The following is an 18,303-nucleotide window of genomic DNA, read 5'->3' on the forward strand; positions in this document are numbered from 1 at the left end:
TAGTAGTGGCTCAGTACCCTTCTGGATATTTTGATGGTTAACTTGAAACTTACAGTAATCTCCGTTTCTTATTGGGCATCAAGATATTGGAGTTAGTTCCTACAAATCCATATGATTCAAGCATTTACACACTTGCATGCATACATACTCTGTCAGCTAAAATACTGTCTTGTAATCATCTTTTCTGTATGATTACAAATTAACTTTAGTTACCTGCTAACGCCTACAGATCATATTTTGGTCATTTCAACCCTTGAGAGGAACACATGTTTTCAATGCACAAACTTGAAACATTCTGGCATCCATGTACTTCCTGATGGATGTTAAATGTTTCTGGGTATTTTAAATTTTTAGAGTAGGAGAAAGGAATAGAAGTTAAGGAATATAAAATTGACCTAGAAATAGCAAATGGAAAATACTTGAAATGGAGGACATAGCTTTATAAACTCCTTTATAGCAAATTGTTTACCCGTTAGAATGAGTTTTGATTGGTTCCAATATTGTGGAAATATTCATTTGTGAATGTGCGGGTGGTACAATAAACTGGGATAAAAACTTCAAAATACAAATTATAAAGTAAGGAGATGAGTCAAAAATGTATTTCCTCATACATGCGTTAACCGTTCTTTAATCTTTGGGTCACCATTGTATAATCTGGAAGGTATTTCCAGTAGATTGGCATGAATAAGCAGATATTCAGTCGGTAGGTGTGTGGCATCCTCAACGACGCTGCACAATCGTTACACAGCGGACTGATATGGTCATTTGCCCACACCTCCACCTGGTTAAACTTGCACCACACGTGATATAATAAGTTAGCGCAATGCAACACCTCCTCAATAGATTCTAGAAGTAAACATGCGTTTCAAACAATACACCAGAACATGTGAAATATTTTTTCAGATATTTTAAGGGCATAAATATTTGCAAAATTACTTCTGAATTGTTAACCACTGATTTCTCCTTTTAGGAAATTGAGCTCGGTCTATTCTTGGCTGTTGTCCCATTTTCTGTACAATTAACTTCTATTTTGCTTATTAAGGGTATAGAAAAGAATGACACAGTAAGTTGTATCGGAGCTGGTAGAGCTTACCCAGTAGCCTGTACTTGGACACAAAAGTTTCACTGAATATAATTACTCAAGTAAAATGTTTCTGCTCCACGGCCAGGGGAAGAGCAACGGTTAAATGCGCAAAGCCTTGGTTTTCTCCGAGCATGTGGCCCTGTTATTCCTGAATTAGACTTTATTAAACTTCTCTGGTTTACTGTGCACGGAATTAAAATTGGACAAAAATCTGATCTCTCAAGTTTTCATCCAATTACCTGTGTCTCCTGTTATTGCAAACTTGCTGTTAATTTTCCCTCTTCCCTCTGCCCATGGCTGCAGGGGAGGCAGGGGTTTTGTAAATGTTGAAAATGTAGAAGTCCCTGGATTATTTTTACCATTTGGTGCTGATGTATCTGTTGTATTGAACTATTTTGTTTAAATATACAATAAAAGATGTGTTGATTTAGTTAACGTCCATCAGAACCCTTGGCTGCAGTGGTCAATTAACAGTGATGCACAAGCAAAGACTCGGTAGAATTTTACCAGACTTTTTTCTAGTTGATATATATGTGGATCTGATGCAGGGGCCTAGTTTTCACATTTCATTTCCATGCAAACGATGGACGGTGGTGTCCTTGTAACATTAATCATACTTGTACTTTTAGACAGGGTAGATTCAGAAAATATTCCCGATGGTTGGGGAGTTTAGAATTAAGGGTCATAGTGTGAGGAAAAGGGATAAACCTTTTTAGGACGGAGGTGGGGAGAAATTTCTTCATCCAGAGAATGGTGAATCTGTGGAATTCGCTACCACAAAAAGTAGTTGAGGCGAAAACGTTGTGTAATTTCAAGAAGGATGTAGATATAGCTCTTGGAGCTAAAGGGACCAAGAGATAGTGGAGGGGGAAGGCGGGATCAGGGTATTGAACTCAGCCATGATCATAATGAATGTCGAAGTGGGCTCGAATGGCTGCCTCCTCCTATTTTCTAAGTATGTTTCTATTTTTGCAATGAATTTGCAGGCAACAACACTTTTGAGGGATACCACTAACCATGTAATACTATCAGGATCCCAAACTTGTATTGCAGCTTATAAGGTGCTTCTCGTCTTTATCCTCAGCATGAGTAGCTATCCATGGTGATTTGTTTATTTCTGAAGGAACTATTGTTTGTATTAATGTACATAAATCCAAGTGGCCATTTTTTAATACTCCTTTTTTTATTGAAGTACCCAATTCTTTTTCTCCAATTAAGGGGCAATTTTAGCTCCACCTGCACTGCACGTTGTGGGGGTGAGACCCATGCAAACACGGGGAGGAGAATATGCAAACTTCACCCGGAAAGTGACCTGGTGCTGGGATCGAACCCGTGTTCTCAATGCCGTGAGGCAGCAGAGCCGTGCCGCCCTAATACTCCATTACTGCAGCTGAGACTTGTTCCTCAGTTCAGGTCTACCGCTCCCAAATGCTCCCTTTTAGGTTCCAGTCACATAAGTTGAAGGGGCAAATGGCATAAAAGGGTCAGTTCTGCAAGTTTTGCAGTTGTTTTTAATAATGTTTCGAACTTGTATTGACCATGATGCTGTAAGATTTAATTGGCAATATTGATTTGCGTTACTACAGAGCTTTCAGCTTGTGACTGAAGGAGCTTTTGGGCAAATGATACTTTAATGCACCAGCTATCCTCCCTGTATTGGGATGGATCTAAATTCTGAACAACTGCAGGCCTGCACTAATGAGTGTGAAGTGAGCCATTTTTAAAAGAATGCAAAATACTTTTTCTACATCAGAACATATTGGGGCAGCACAGTGGTTAGCATGATTGCATCACAGCGCCAGGGACCCAGGTTCAATTCCAACCTTGGGTGACTGTCTGTGTGGAGTTTGCACTTTCTCCCCATGTCTGCATGGGTTTCCTCCCACAGTCCAAAGATGTGCCGGTTAGGTGGATTGGCCATGATAAAATTACCCTTAGTATCCAGAGATGTACAGGTTAGGTTGGGTTACGGGGATAAGGCAGGAGAGTGGGCTTCTTTCTTTCAGAGGGTCGGTGCAGACCCAATGGGCCGAATGGCCTCCTGCACTGTAGAGATTCTATGATTTTATATTTATTTTTATCATTATTAAAACCTTCACAGACCTCAATAACGTCAAAAGATTTATTTTCAGCTCTCTGGAATTTGTCATTGCAGCTGATTGCTTAACAATACCGAAAATAGGTTCATGCACTACTGTTGTGTGTGGATAGCAAGATAGCAGGTTGCAAGTACTCCAGCTGACTACTCGGTCCATAGAGGGAAACAAATGGTGAGCCTGTTGGCAACCCTGTTTTGGGTTTGATACCACCATGATAAATACATTGTTCCTTGCATGAACGTTGGAACCATTATACTGAGGTTGGAGACTCTTTTGTGTAGGAGATGCTGATTAATATAATTAAAAAAGAAATGCTAAGAGCTTTAAGAAGCAAGCAACAGCTGACATTTAGACTAAATGCCTCATTTTGGGCGTGTGGCTCATAGTCAACTGGCCTGTTTTTGTGCTGGAACATTGATTGCAGCAAGCTTTGGTAATGTATAAAACTGCTGTACTCCTGAGTAGGGACATAAACATCAATTTCTTGATCCTCAGCACAGAATGCCTGCTTAAACACTGGTCCTTTTTACTGGAGCAGACAAGTTAATTGGTCACGTTATGGTGTTTACAACAATATGTGTAAGGGAAAGTGAGATAAGTTAATGAGAGAGAAAGGAATAGAAGGTGATATGTTTTTTTTTATAAATGCTTTTTATTGAGTAGAAGGGGATATGTTGATAGATGGCAATGAAATAAACAGGGTGAGGATGCTCATGTGGACATGGATTATAGAATTATATAGTTGGACTGAATGGCCTATTTCTATGTTTTACAGATAAGCAGATCCTTGACATTAGTAAATTAAAGCAAAATACTGTGAATGCTGGAAATCTGAAATAAAAACAGAAAATGCTGGAAATCTCAGATCTAGCAGCATCTGTGGAGAGAAACCAAGTTGATGTTTTGAGTACAAATGACTCTTCCGTTCTGGAAAAGAGTCATATTGGACTCAAACATTAACACTTTCTCTATACCTGCATTGTAGTACTAGGCAATACTGAATTGCTACATCAAACCTGTTACATGAGATTTGCTGAATGCATGTAGATGATTATAGAACTTCTTCATGGCATAGTCTTCAAATACCACTGAAGTATGACACTTCTGATCCCCACAAATCTACACAAGGCAGAGTTGCAATCTCTTTTATATTTAGGATGTCTGTAATATGTGCTAATTTTGTACATGTTTTGAAGCTACAGCAGTCTCTAGAGGTAAGGATGGGTAAAACATTTTGATAACTTGCTTTACTGAAGGCCAACCATTGAGGCTTTCATCTATTTTAGAATTGCAGTAATTCTTGGTCCAGTGGGGCAGAAAATTCTAATGTACTGTAACATAACTATAATTCTAATGTTCCAAATGTTAGTTCTAAAGATGTTGTGCTCCCAATAGTGCCATCAACAATAAACTAAGGGTTATTATATAGAGGACATTTAAGAGTCAAGCACATTGCTGTTGGGCTGCCATGTAGACCTGACCAGTTAAGAGTGGCAGATTTCCTCCTTTTTGAAGGAGGAAGGACATTAGGGAACCAGATGGGATTTTACAGCAATATAGTAGTTTGATCACTATTGCTGGGTTTTATTCTAAATGTATTAATTAGCTGAATTTAAATTCCCCAGCCTTCATGGTGGATTCAACATTGTGTCCCCAGAGATTTTGTTCAGCCCACTGGATTACTCGTCCAGTAATGTTACCATCCCAATACTACTGTACACTTAACTCAGAAACTTTCTAACTGGTATTTGGGGGGGGAAGGTAGGGAGTAAATGCAGACTTGAAAGATTTCCATTAGAGCTGCACCTGGACAATCCTGTTCCCAACTTCAGCAGACCAGAAGATACAAATTGTAGGTGTTTGTGAGAAGATGAAATATCACAAACAAAGAAAAGTACAGCACAGGAACGGGCCCATCGGCCCTCCAAGCCTGCGCCGACCATGCTGCCCGTCTAAACTAACATTTCTACACTTCCGGGATCCGTATCCCTCTATTCCCATCCTAATGATTAAATGACATTTAATCATTTTAAATCGGGTAGATTTCCAGGGCAGCAGCTTGGGAGTGTTGAACCATCGTTTATGAACAGGATTGTTCCTCATTTATTACTGTAGTTACACAATTGCAGTCTGCCTTAGCTGTACAGATTTTCAGGAAATACAGGTTGGTTTTGCAGCGAGCGTTGAACACATTGACCAAACCCAGTGGTCTGATTTCCAACTGCCCCGTGGCGAAGAGTACCTTTGGTTTCAGAACCAAGGGTTCGGGAGCGTGCGAGCATTTTGATTGGATTATCCACCAAAACTAGTGTGTTTCAAAGGCCCCAGTATTCCTGAAGCTTCTGTCTGCAAGAAAATCAGCCCGGGTTTCTTCCTCCTCGTAATCGATAATTTATCGATGCCACAACCACAGCCTTCATTCGTTGACATCTGTGGCATCACTGAACAGGATTAAGACGAACACATTTAACTCAAGTAAGTGAGAAAGTTTTTAAAAATTGAATTAAACCGTCTATAAAGGCCTTTATTAAAAGTTAACAAACTGAGATGGTTACAGAAATGCTGTGTTGAATAATATACTGTGAGTTGTGATATACCTATTATATGATTCATAGGAATTCTTTGGGCAAGAATGCCAAAGCACAAGATATATGGAATCTAATTCACAACTCTATGATTGGGGAGGCTAACAATTGTTTCTTTTGTTTGGGATTCAGACTTCTTTATTAGGGCTGCAACAAGCCTCCATTATTTGTGATCTTGAGCTTCTACTCCTGATATCAAAAAGTTTTGTTTGCAGCTGTCAGTGAATCAAAATCAAGCTTGGCGATTCTTTTGCGTGTGATCAGTTTGGGATTTACTTTGTAGATGGAGTTCATTGGTGGAAAATTACTAATAGCACTTGACCTTCAAGCAAACAATGAGTCATTGATTCATTACCAGCATGCTGAAGTTTCATTACATTGTCGTAACCCTCATTTTGTTGTGGAAACTACTGTTAACAAAGGTAGTGCACATTCAGTGAAACAGACTGCTAGCAGCAATATTGTACAACAGGTTGTGCATTCTCCCAGATTCTACAGGTGATGCACTGAAATCACTGAAGTTGAGTTCCCATTGCCAGATGGTTTGTCCTCTTATTTCCTGTGCCACCATCCAAAATGTTAATTGAATCAATAGAAACTCAAAGGAACACAGTTTAATCGCATTTACCTTGTCCCAAATTTTGACGGCAATTCACTGGCTTTACTGGCAGGTTCTTCTGTTTCTTTGTCTCAGATTCTTGCACCTTTTCAACCAGAAATGAAATTTGGCTTGAGCAACAGAAAGACGTTCAAGTTGGCAAAGAAAAATGAGATGCACCAATTTGGCAAGCCCATTGTGGAAATGGAAAAGGTTACACTGCAACTTTATGAAACTCTGTCTCCAACAGGCCCAACAAGTGCACTGTGCAATCGACAAATTGCATTACAAGATAATAGATCTGGTAAGCCTTTGATAAAGCAGAAGGTTCGGCTGCAGGATTGTAGGGTTTCTGCTGAATCAGGCAATGCTGTTACGTTAAAACAACAGGCTCTATTACAACATAATCTAACTTTAAGTATTAAACCGAAACCCGCTACAGATCAACAACGAGCTGTTTTAATAAATAATCATGGTCAGTGTAACTCATTCGGGGACGTGATAGCCAAGGCGCATGAGGCTGCATTAAAAATTAGTAGAACTTCCAAGAGTATGTTTGTCCAGCTAACTACAGAGAAGCCACAGGCTTGTAATGGTATGCTAGTCCGGCAAAAGTCTGTTCTTTTACATGAGGGTAATGGCCCGAGTAGTATCTCAAAACCTGGCACAGAACAACAAAATGAAATAGTACCAGAGGAGAGGACACCCTCTGTCCTTAATGAGCCTGATTTAGATAAGCTACGTGTAACATTACAAGAGAATAAGATTCAGTGCAATAAGAGAACTTCAGAAAATCAACATACAGTATTGCTAGGGAGTAGAGCTTCCTTTGATGCATGTGCTGAACCCCCTGTGGAGTTGCAGGTTCTATTGTCAGGTAACCAAACTCCCAAAGACAATTATGAACCTGTCCCAGACAACAGGAAGCGAATGATTATACAAGATAACATAATTCCATACAATACAAGGAGAGCCACTGCCTGGGGCATTCGAGCTTGGGATGAGTGGGCTAGAAACCGAAATAACTACTTCATGGAAAATAATGCAGAATGCTGTGAATCGTCCCTTTATGTACCGGTACTGTCTCATGAAATAACTCACAATGAACTGAATTTCTGGCTCTGCCACTTTGTGGAGGAAGTCCGTCGGCGCGATGGATCATTTTATCCGCCTAATTCTCTCCGTCTCTTGTGCTGCTCCATTTTGCGATACTTGCGTGAAACGTGCAAGCGACTGGACATTGATTTCTTTAACGAATATAACATGGAGTATGCTGCATTTCGGACTACACTTGACAGGCAGGTGCGAAAACTTAAACAACAGGGAATTGGTATAGTAAGGAAACAAGCAGAGCCTTACTCTGAGGAAGAAGAGGAAAAACTGTGGCAAATCGTTTTTAAACTGCGAGATGCAAGAAGTTACAGTTATGCTGTCTATTTCTACCTCTGTAAAGTCTTTGGTGTACATGCAGCAGCGGAGCACAATAAATTGATGGTTGATCAGTTTAGCTTTGAAGCTGATGAAATTGGAGAATATTTGGAATTTGTGGCAAAACCTTACAGAGACGGGATCCAAAGAACAAAAGGATTTACTCAGCAGTATGCAGACTTATCCAACCCAAGATGTATTGTTTCTCTCTTTCGTCGCTACCTCAGTATGGTTCCAAGCGATGGTCCGTTTTACCGGCGTCCTCTTCCAGGGAGGCTGGAGTTCTGCCAGCAAGCAATTGGAGTTCACACTCTGGAGCGTTATTCCAAAGAAATCTGTGAGGCGGGTGGAATTTCGGGGCGGCATACTGGCCAATCTGGAAGGGTAAGTATAAACGGTGTTTTGTTATTGATGTTGCAAGAAAGAATTGGCATTATTTCCTAGTACCTGTTATATGCATTTTAATGCATTTAACAGTAAACGCTAACCCATCGCAGGCCAGTAGTTAACTTATGCATTCTGTGTTTTAAAGGTCAAGTGACAAAGCCCAGTTATGTTTGCACAATTGTGAACTGAAACAAAACTTTAATTCTTCCTCCGATTCCCTCCTTTTACCCCCTCATCCTTTTCGATTAGGCTTCTTCTAATTTCTATAGGTTAGCCCTTCCAGTGATTCAGGAGTCTTGTCCAGCTTGGAACATCGATATTAGCAGGCAGTCCTGGAGCTTGAAGTGCAACTAATAGATTAAAATTCTGTGCCTCTATTAGCTTCCAAAAAGATGTTATAAATGTCAAGTAAGCACTGCGGCCTCCCGTCGCCGAGGTCCCAGGTTTGATCCTGGCCCTGGGTCACTGTCCGTGAAAAGTTCTCCCCATGTTTGCGTGGGTTTTGCCCCCACACCAACAATTGCTTATTGTCACAAGTAGGCGTCAATGAAGTTACTGTGAAAAGCCCCTAGTCGCCACATTCCGGCACATGTTCGGGAGGCCGGTACTGGAATTGAACCTGCGCTGCTGGCATTGTTCTGCATTACAAGCCAGCTGTTTAGCCCACTGTGCTAAACCAGCCCCTTATATGTGCAAATCCAAAGATGTGCAGGGTAGGTGGATTGGCTATGCTAAATTGGCCCTTAATTGGAAAAATGAATTGGGTACTCTAAATTTTTTTTTTTTTTTTAATTGTCTCGTACCTGGGAAGCCCAGAGCAATGTTAGAAAACTGCTGAGTTTTAAATTGGGATCCATTAAGATTGTACTGTAAATCAAGTCAACTTCAAAGCATTGGGATTACAATCATATTGAAATTTATGGTGGCGTTTTGGTTCAGCCAGAAGTAAATTTGCCACAGCAACAGTGTAGCACCCTCAATAACGACACAAAAGTGTAGAATGGTAAATGAAGGCTTTGATAAGCAAAGAACTAGTCAGTGACCAAGACGTGTGCTTACTGAGTGCCACCTACAGGGCGTCACCTTGTATACGGCTCCCTGGTAGGCGGAGGCGGAGTCCCCCAGGGTTCCAAACCCCATCTTAAAGGGGCATCACGTACATGGTGTTAAGGGTACAGTAACCATTCATCACATTTGCCCTCTGTTTTAAAAAAAACGCAAAGTCCGTCGGGGGTGAATTGGAATCACATGTCTAGTCTTTTCGGCTTCCAGATCGTCCTCGTCGACCTTCTCAGCTCGGGCGGTGGTGCGGCGGACACTGACGTCTTTGTTGAGGGTATATCTGGGAGCAAGGTGGTCGGAGCTTTGGTCTGGGTCGGGCGGCAGGGGGAATAGCTGGAGCTGGGGGTAGCGGCGCCGGCGGGGAGTGTGGTGGGGGGGGCGGTTGGTGTCTACCGACGGGGCGGGGGTCCCGGGGGGGCATCAGTCCCCAGCGGGTGCCAGATCCCGGAGGTAAACCGTGTCTTGCCTGCCGTCGGGGTGTTTGACGTAGGCATATCGGGGGTTCGCATGTGGAACCCTCTCGACCCGGGGGTCCGTTTTATGGCTCCTTGTGTGCCTCTGGAGAAGAACAGGTCCCAGAGTCGTCAGCCAAGGTGGAAGCAAGACCCCGGAGGTGGACTTCCTGGGGAAGACAAACAAGCGGTTGTGAGGGGTCTCATTCGTGGCCGTGCAGAGGAGATACCTAATGGAGTGGAGGGCATCTGGTAGGACCTCCTGCCAGCAGGTGGTTGGGAGACTTCTCGACCGTAGGGCCAGAAGGACAGCCTTCCAAACTTTTGCGTTCTCCCTCTCCACCTGCCCATTTCTCCGCGGGTTATAACTGGTCGTCCTGCTCGAGGCGATGCCCTTGCTGAGCAGATACTGACGCAGCTCATCGCTCATGAACGATGTACCCCGGTCGCTGTGGATATAAGCGGGGAAACCAAACAGGGTGAAGATGCTGTGCAGTGCTTTTATCTCGGTGGCCGAGGTCATGTCGGGGCAGGGAACGGCGAATGGGAAGCAGGAGAGCTCGTCGATGACGGTTAGGAAGTAGATATTGCGGTTGGAGGACGGGAGGGGGCCTTTGAAGCCCACGCTTAGTCGCTCAAAGGGCCTTGAAGCTTTTACAAGGCGAGTCTTGTCCGGCCGGTAGAAGTGCAGTTTGCACTCCGCACTGATCTGGCAAGCCCTGGTCATGGCCTTGACCTCCTTGGTGGAGTAAGGTAGATTGCGGGACTTGATAAAGTGGGCGAGCCGGGTAACCCCCGGGTGACAGAGGTCATCGTGGATAGCCCGCAGGCGATCCTCCTGCGCGTTGGTGAACGTGCCGCGGGACAGGGCATCTGGGGGCTCGTTGAGCTCCCCAGGACGATACTTGATATCATACGTGTAGGTGGAGAGTTCGATCCTCCGCCTCAAGATTTTATCATTTTTAATTTTGCCCCATTGTGCGTTATCAAACATGAAGGCTACCGACCGTTGGTCGGTAACGAGGGTGAACCTCCTACCAGCTAGGTGCCTCCAGTGCCGCACAGCCTCCACAATGGCTTGTGCCTCCTTTTCGACTGCAGATTGCCGAATCTCTGAGGCGGTGAGTGTCTGGGAGAAGAATGCTACTGGCCTGCCTGCCTGGTTGAGGGTAGCAGCCAGGGCGATGTCTGACGCATCGCTCTCTACCTGGAAAGGAATGGTTTCGTCCACCGTGTGCATAGCGGCCTTGATGATGTCGGCCTTGATGCGACTGAAGGCCGACCGGGCCTCAGCTGTCAGGGGAAATGACGTGGTCTTTGAGTGGGCGGGCTTTGTCTGCATATCTGGGGACCCTCTGGGCGTAATATGAGTGGGCGGGCTTTGTCTGCATATCTGGGGCCCACTGGGCGTAATAGGAGAAAAGCCCCAAGCACCGTTTGAGGGCCTTGAGGCTACGGGGAAGGGGAAGTTCCTTAAGGGGGCGCATGCGGTCGGGGTCGAGACCTAGGACCCCGTTTTCCACGACGTAGCCGAGGATGGCTAGTCTGATTGTGTGGAAAACGCATTTTTCCTTTTAGGTCAGGTTGAGGGCCTGGGAGGTCTGGAGGAGCTTTGCAAGGTTCGCGTCGTGGCCCTGCTGATAATGGCCGTAGATGGTGACATTGTCCAAGTATGGGTAAGTAGCCCACGGGCCGTACTGGTCCACCATTTGGTCCATCGCCCTCTGGAAGACGAAGACCCCATTTGTGACGCCGAAGGGGACCCTGAGGAAGTGGAAGAGCCGGTCGGCTGCTTCGAAAGCAGTATAGATGCAGTCTTTCGGTTGGATAGGGAGCTGGTGGTAGGCGGATTTGAGGTCGACAGTGGGGAATACACGATATTGAGCTATCTGATTGACCATCTCTGCTATGCGGGGAAGGGGGTATGCATCGAGCTGCGTGAAGCGGTTTATGGTCTGGCTGTGGTCCACGACCATCCATTTCTTTTCCCCGGACCGTACTACCACCACTTGTGCTCTCCAGGGGCTGTTGCTAGCCTCGATGACCCCCTCTGCCAGTAAACGCTGGACATCTGACTTGATAAAAGTCATATCATGGGCACTGTACCGCCGACTCCTCGTGGCGACGGGCTTACAGTCGGGGGTAAGGTTCGCAAATAGTGAGGGGGGTGCAACTTTCAGTGTTGCAAGGCTGCATACCGTGAGGGGGGGCAAGGGTCCGCCGAACTTCAGGGTCAGGCTTCGGTGGCTGCATTGGAAATCCAGAAGATATAGAGCTTGAAGCGAGCGTATTCGGCTCCCTGGATCGTGAGATCCGCAATACAAAACCCCTTGATTTGGACCGAGTGGGGCCCGGAGGCGAGGGCTATGGTTTGGGAGGTGGGATAGGTGCGCAAGGAGCAGCGCCTTACCGTTTCTGGGTGGATAAGGCTCTCCGTGCTCCCGGAGTCGAAGAGGCAGAGTGTCGCGCCCGTTGATCTGGACCTGCATCATGGAAATCTGCAGGTGCTTTGGCTGCGATTGGTCGGGGGTGATCGCTCCCATTTGCAGGTAGTCCGAGTCCTCAGCCGAGCGGGATTCACAAAATGGCCACCGTCGTCGGTAGCACGTGTCAGGTCTAGAAGATGGCCGCCACCAAGATGACCGCCCCCATGACTCGCACGAGGCCGATGACACGTCAGAAAGGGGCGTGTCAGGCCGGTGCGCAGCCGCGTTGCGGGGCCTGTGGGCTTGATTTTCGGGACTGGTGATCTTTTTATTTCTGGGCCTTGGGCCTGGTCAGGCAGACCCTCGCGAAATGCCCCTTCCCGCAGTCGCTGCAGATGGCGGAGCGGACTGGGCAGCGTGTACGTGGGTGCTGGCCCTGCCCATAGAAATAGCACGGTGTGCCCCCGGTCTGGGCGGGTCGCCACGCGGCACAGGCCAGTAGCGTGGCCTAGTCTGGGGAAGTCCGAGAGGGGTTCGCAGGGTCCGTGGGGTACGTGCCTAGGTTGTGGCGGACCACTTCCAGTGAGGTGGCGAGCGTTACCATGTCCTGAAGGTCTTTTGCTCCATTTTTGAGGAGTCGCTGCCTGATATAGGTGGAACGGTTGCCGGACACAAACTCGTCTCGGATGTGCAGGTTCATGTGGACTTCTGCCGTCACGTCCTGATGATTACAGTTCCTGGCGAGCGCGGTAAGCTTTTCCACGTACTTGTCTAGCATTTCCCTCGGGCGCTGCCGGCAGGTAGAGAGCAGGTGCCGTGCATGTACCTCGTTTATGGGTTTGACAAAATGCTTTTGCAGGATCTCGATTGCCTCGTCGTAAGTGGTGGCTTTCTCGATCATGGTGGAGATTCTATGGCTCACGCAGGCGTGGAGTAGGCGCAGCTTGCGAGGCCCTAGGACGGGAGTTTCCGAGGATTCCAGGTAGGCCTCGAAGCAGCGGAGCCAGTACTTAAAAATTTATTTGGCCTCGGGTGTCCGTGCTTCCAGGTTGAGCTTTTCAGGCTTGAGACCGGCGTCCATCCTAACGTAATCTGCTTATTAAATTGTAGTACCCTCAATAACGACACAAGAGTGTAGAATGGTAAATGAAGGCTTTTAATAAGCAGAGAACTAGTCAGTGAAGGAGACGTGTGCTTACTGAGTGCCACCTACAGGGCATCACCTTCTCTACGGCTCCCTGGTGGACGGAGCCAGAGGCGGAGCCCCCCAGGGTTCCAAACCCGGTCTTAAAGGGGCATCACGTACATGGTGTTAAGGGTACAGTAACCATTCATCACAAACAGGCATGGTTGATCTTCATCTGGAGAGACTACACCTGTGTAATGTTTCTCAATACACTTTGGTAACCAGATTTCTGAGATTTCAGCTAGGATGAGACTTTTCCTGTTGCTTCAGTGGCTTATTTGAGTGGTATGATAGAATCAATTCTGACTTCCAGTGTTGTAACCCCAAAACCAAATATAACCAGCAAGAATAAAAACCTTATTTCTCTCCGCAGAGCTTTTCAGATATTAGCTTTTCAGTAGGCAGTGGTTTACACACAGATGGGTATAACCTTTCCATTGATGTCTGTTACTGCAGTAAGAAGTCTTACAACACCAGGTTAAAGGCCAACAGGTTTGTTTCAAACACTAGCTTTGGGAGCACTGCTCCTTCCTCAGGTGAATGGAGTAGTAGCTTCTGCAGTATGTTACTGCAGTAGCTTTTTTTTCCAATTAATGAAATTTAATTGGTGAGAGTACTGACAGGATAGCTAGATTAATTCAGAGTTGACATTGATTACCTCAGATCATTGCAATAAACATTATATACACATGCTATGTGTATCTGCCGCCACCAAGCAGTACAGGTTTTTGACTGATGAAATATATTAAATAGGCGTACTATATTAGGATCCAAAGTGGGTTTTCTTTAGATTACATTTCTTACAATAGATTCAACAATTTAACAAAGAATTTGTTTAACCTTTCCAAATAATATATTTTGAATGAATTAAAATTTGGATTCTGAATTATTCAGCGATTTAATGGAACCTCACTATTATAGAAATACTAAACTTCATATTTTAATTCTTCTATATAGGGCCAGAGGAATGAGCTTGAATGGAGGGGGGTAGTTGATTTTAAAACTTGTATTAAAAATAACTAGTTCACAAAGGGTGCTAAATTTTGGGATAAAGTGCCAGAAAAAATAGGAGGGATTGGGCTTTCCACAAGTGCAGCAGGAAGGAGTGGTTTGGTTGTGAAAGAGAGAAGTCTTGATGGACTAACTCATTTATCATCTTGGCTATAGCTGTGTTTGATATGACATGTTGAATACATTGCAAGACTTCCCATACCTGCTTTCTAACCCTAGCAAATCCCCCAATATTTACATAGATAAAGAGGCTGGTTTAGCACACTAGGCTAAATAGCTGGCTTGTAATGCAGAACAGTGCCAGCAGCACGGGTTCAATTCCCGCACCGGCCTCCCCGAAAAGGCACCGGAATATGGCGACTAGGGGCTTTACACAGTAATTTCATTGAAGCCTACTTGTGACAATAGGTGTTTATTGTATTATTATTAGATAATGGAATACCCCTATTGGGACAGACCATGTACTGAAACGGAAGGTTTGCGAACATTATTATTTCAGCAGTGTTCAGAAACGTGCAGTACAGTGAGCCTGAAGATACTAGGTGTGTTTTTAGGTGAAAGCAGTTGAATCATTTTTCATCAATGCAATCTGACTGTACAGTTTAAATGCCGTCTAAGAGTTCTGTTCCTGGCTGTTGCCCTTATTTTCAGATTAATATCTTCAGATTTAAATGTTCATCTGTACAAGATCAAATATAAAACACTGCATTTATCTTGTTTAATTTTTTGAAATTGTATCTATTTTTGTCTGCAATGATCATTAACGTTCTACTCCGAAATTAAGAAAACCGTTGTCATTTGACCTTTAAAAAACTTTTTGAAAACCTTTAATACTTGGTACTAGTGGCTGATTGGTGTTAATATTGCAGAGCCTTGAAACAGATCATCATCCAAATTATGAAAGTATTGCCTCCCAGGGCAAAATTATTATTCTAAAGTAGTAGCAAATTTTGACCATAGTATTGTGATTTCAAGAAAGTTGATCTGAAGCCTCCGTTATTGCTGTTGGCTTTGAAAATGCACGGTGTGCTGCATATTCAACTCTCTTTGATAAATTGCCATTGTAAGTATGTAAACAATAAGCCCACACTATAATACTGTGACAAACCCCCAACTCTCTTAGAATGATGGGAATCACCATTTCTGTATCTTCTGTTTTCCCACCACAACGATGAAACTGACAACAAATTAATTCTGACATCCGACATTGCACATGACTAAAACTATTTTCCGAGCACGTTTCTGAGCTATTTTCCGAGCAGCTAGTTATTGCTAACTGCCTTTTTTGTTTACTTGGATTCGCAAACAAGATGATCAATCTTGATCAATGCTGCTTATCCAATTGCTAAGCTGTTGTTACACCTCAGTAGACAGCAGGATTTGTCCAGGTGGCTGAGATCGCAATTTTAAAATCTGAATTTCAGCCGCAAAGCAAAACTTATAACATGCCCCATACCACACAGGCACACTTTTTTTGTTGCATTAGTATATTGGAGTAAAGGGTTGCATGGTGGTGTAGTGGTTAGCACTGCTGCCTCAGCCCCGATGACCCGGGTTTGATCCCGGCCCTGGGTCACTGTCTGTGTGGAGTTTGCACATTCACCCCGTGTCTGCGTGGGTCTCACCCCCACAACCCAAAGATGTGCAGAGTAGGCGGATTGGCCACGCTAAACTGCTCCTTAATTGGAGGGAAGAAAATTGGGGACTCTAAATTTTTTTTTAAGTATGTTGGATTAACATGCGTCCAATAGTATAGAAGAGGCCTATTGTATATTTGTTGTAAAAAAAATAATCTAATTCCCCTTAGACCGAAACATTCAACAACAGAAATTGCTGAGATTTCTCCATGTTTTTATACCAATATTGAACAAAGTACTCTTCCAATTAATTGATTTGGGAAGATTGATCATTGTAACAAGTGCTTTTCGGCTTTTTTCCTGGGGGGGTTGGTGAGGGTGGATCGTGGTGTTGGGCAGGAGGTAGAATCCTTTTGTTAATCAACTTTGAGCATCCAAGCTACTGAAGAGATTTTTAAAGTTTTAATTTATTGCAAATTCTGCAGACTTCCTAGTTTTCTTTCACGATCGTGATATTGAATGCATAATGTGGCTTTCACTTGGATTTTCTGGAAATGCTTGTCAAATTCCAAATGCTTGATAAAGAAAACTCTGGTCAAATTAGGAATAGTATTGCCAGGAAGAAATATTGATTTGTGCTACGGTAGAAGTCCATCAGTCCTGTCTTCTATAGGCCTACAAACAATTGAACTTGTTGGACAAATGTGCAGATCGCAGATTGTCTTGCCGATTTATATTAACCAGATTCACTGTTGCCCAATGCACACACATGTAAAATATGATGGCATTAACTGAAATGCAATGCTGTTGTTATACCCTAGGGTTACCCAGAATAAAGCCTTCATCATAGTTTTACATAAATTCGGTTTACTGTCTGATTTTAGCCAGTCCAATCCCCCCCCCCCCCTTGTCCATTTTTAAAATCTACTTGACACAAATCACTTTTTACGTGGTTTTCATACATTTTTAGGATTTTTTGTCACATTGGTTAGTTACAAGTGTTTATAGGTGCCGGGTGACAACCCAATCAATCCTCACCAAATTGCAATGATAGTCATTGCCGAGTTGGTTTGAACGGGTAGTCAGTGATTTTAAGTGTTGAATGTATCGTCTCTAAGGGAAATCTATTATTGGTGTGATCCTATTATTGCCATTTCACACTGTTGCATTTGTGTGGTGCCTTTTAGTTCAGTCAAGGAATTTACTACTTCTATGAGCAAAATGTTTATTTCTTTGTGGAACCTTAATTGCAAATACTTGGAAATTCTTTTGCCGTTGTGTTTTGCAAACTCTTAGTTGTATTGGGGGAGGCATTGAAGGTTTGGATTTCCTTGGTGGCTTTCCCAACTTAAGATATGGCAGACCAGGGGGGCATTACAGTCATGCAAACAAAAGGTGGTGCTGCTATGTCGTACCTTGCAAATGTTAATTTAATTTACCCCAATTTCAAAAAGCCAAAACTGTAAGAAGAAAAGCCATTTTGGCAGTTTAAATCAGCAACGCCTCAATGAAATGAAAAAATACCAACGTCAGAAATCCAGCCTGTCTGCACAGCCCCAGTGCCTTTTCATCTGCACAGGCATATTTTTACTTTTTTTGTGTGTGTTCATTTTGTTGTAGGTCAGCAGTGTAGCTGCCCTTCACAGTCGTGGCTTTGATGAAGAGCTAATTAAGGAACGATTGGGAAATGGCAGTAATGCAATGATGTACTACAAAAAGACTGAAATGAAAGCAGTGTCTGACTGTTTGCAGCCTCCAAATCCTTTGAAGAAGATTGCCGCTTGTTCACAATCATCTTCCTTGAGACAGCAAAGTGTTTGTGCGCACGAAGCAGTGACCATAGCCCCCTGCCAGAAGCTGAAGTTGCAAACCAAGAAGAATTGGTGAAGGTTGAACTGCATTATAGTACACCTTCAACATTACCAATATCTTCTGTCAAAGTTACAGCAACGTCAACCTATTATGCTGCTAAAATCTTAACAGTAGTGTAAAAATGACTGTCTTATCAGGTTGTAAGAATATGAAACAAATTGATGAGGGGCGAAAGTGATAAAAGTGTTGTTTCCCACCAGTATAATTTGTTTAAATTTGCAAGCTGATTCTTTCAAAGCACTTTCTATTCTCTATGCTATAAATGGATTTATTGTGTGTGGTTGTCAGTAATTTTTTAACCTTTAAAATTTTTGGAGATTACACGTGCAATAAGCAAAATTGTTACCCTGTTGCCTCATAATTAAAAATGATTGAAGCCTATTTATATGGCCCATTGGATTTTATTCTGATTTGCTGAGCAAAGTTATATTTCTTTGTTAATTCCTCTTCCTGTATTTGTTATGAGAAAAGATTAGTCTTCTATTAATGGAGTTTCTGTGCAAACACTAGCTGTAAAGAAAACAAAAGTCAGTGTA

The 18,303-nt window shown here is 43.6% G+C and overlaps 2 protein-coding genes across 13 annotated transcripts in view; both read left to right on the forward strand.

Moving 5' to 3' along the window:
* Window positions 1–18,303, forward strand: part of LOC140403903 (activating transcription factor 7-interacting protein 1-like) — a 256,189-nt gene that overhangs the window by 152,171 nt on the left and 85,715 nt on the right. The window lies entirely within an intron of this gene.
* On the forward strand, window positions 305–18,148 carry LOC140403804 (uncharacterized). The gene is made up of 5 exons (XM_072491963.1): window positions 305–337; window positions 971–1,063; window positions 6,052–6,240; window positions 6,463–8,178; window positions 17,516–18,148. Exons 1-5 carry the CDS (start codon window positions 305–307, stop codon window positions 17,780–17,782), a joined length of 2,298 nt encoding a protein of 765 aa, XP_072348064.1. The 3' UTR covers window positions 17,783–18,148.

This window comes from Scyliorhinus torazame, chromosome 29, assembly GCF_047496885.1.
Source record: "Scyliorhinus torazame isolate Kashiwa2021f chromosome 29, sScyTor2.1, whole genome shotgun sequence".
Taxonomy (NCBI): domain Eukaryota; kingdom Metazoa; phylum Chordata; class Chondrichthyes; order Carcharhiniformes; family Scyliorhinidae; genus Scyliorhinus; species Scyliorhinus torazame.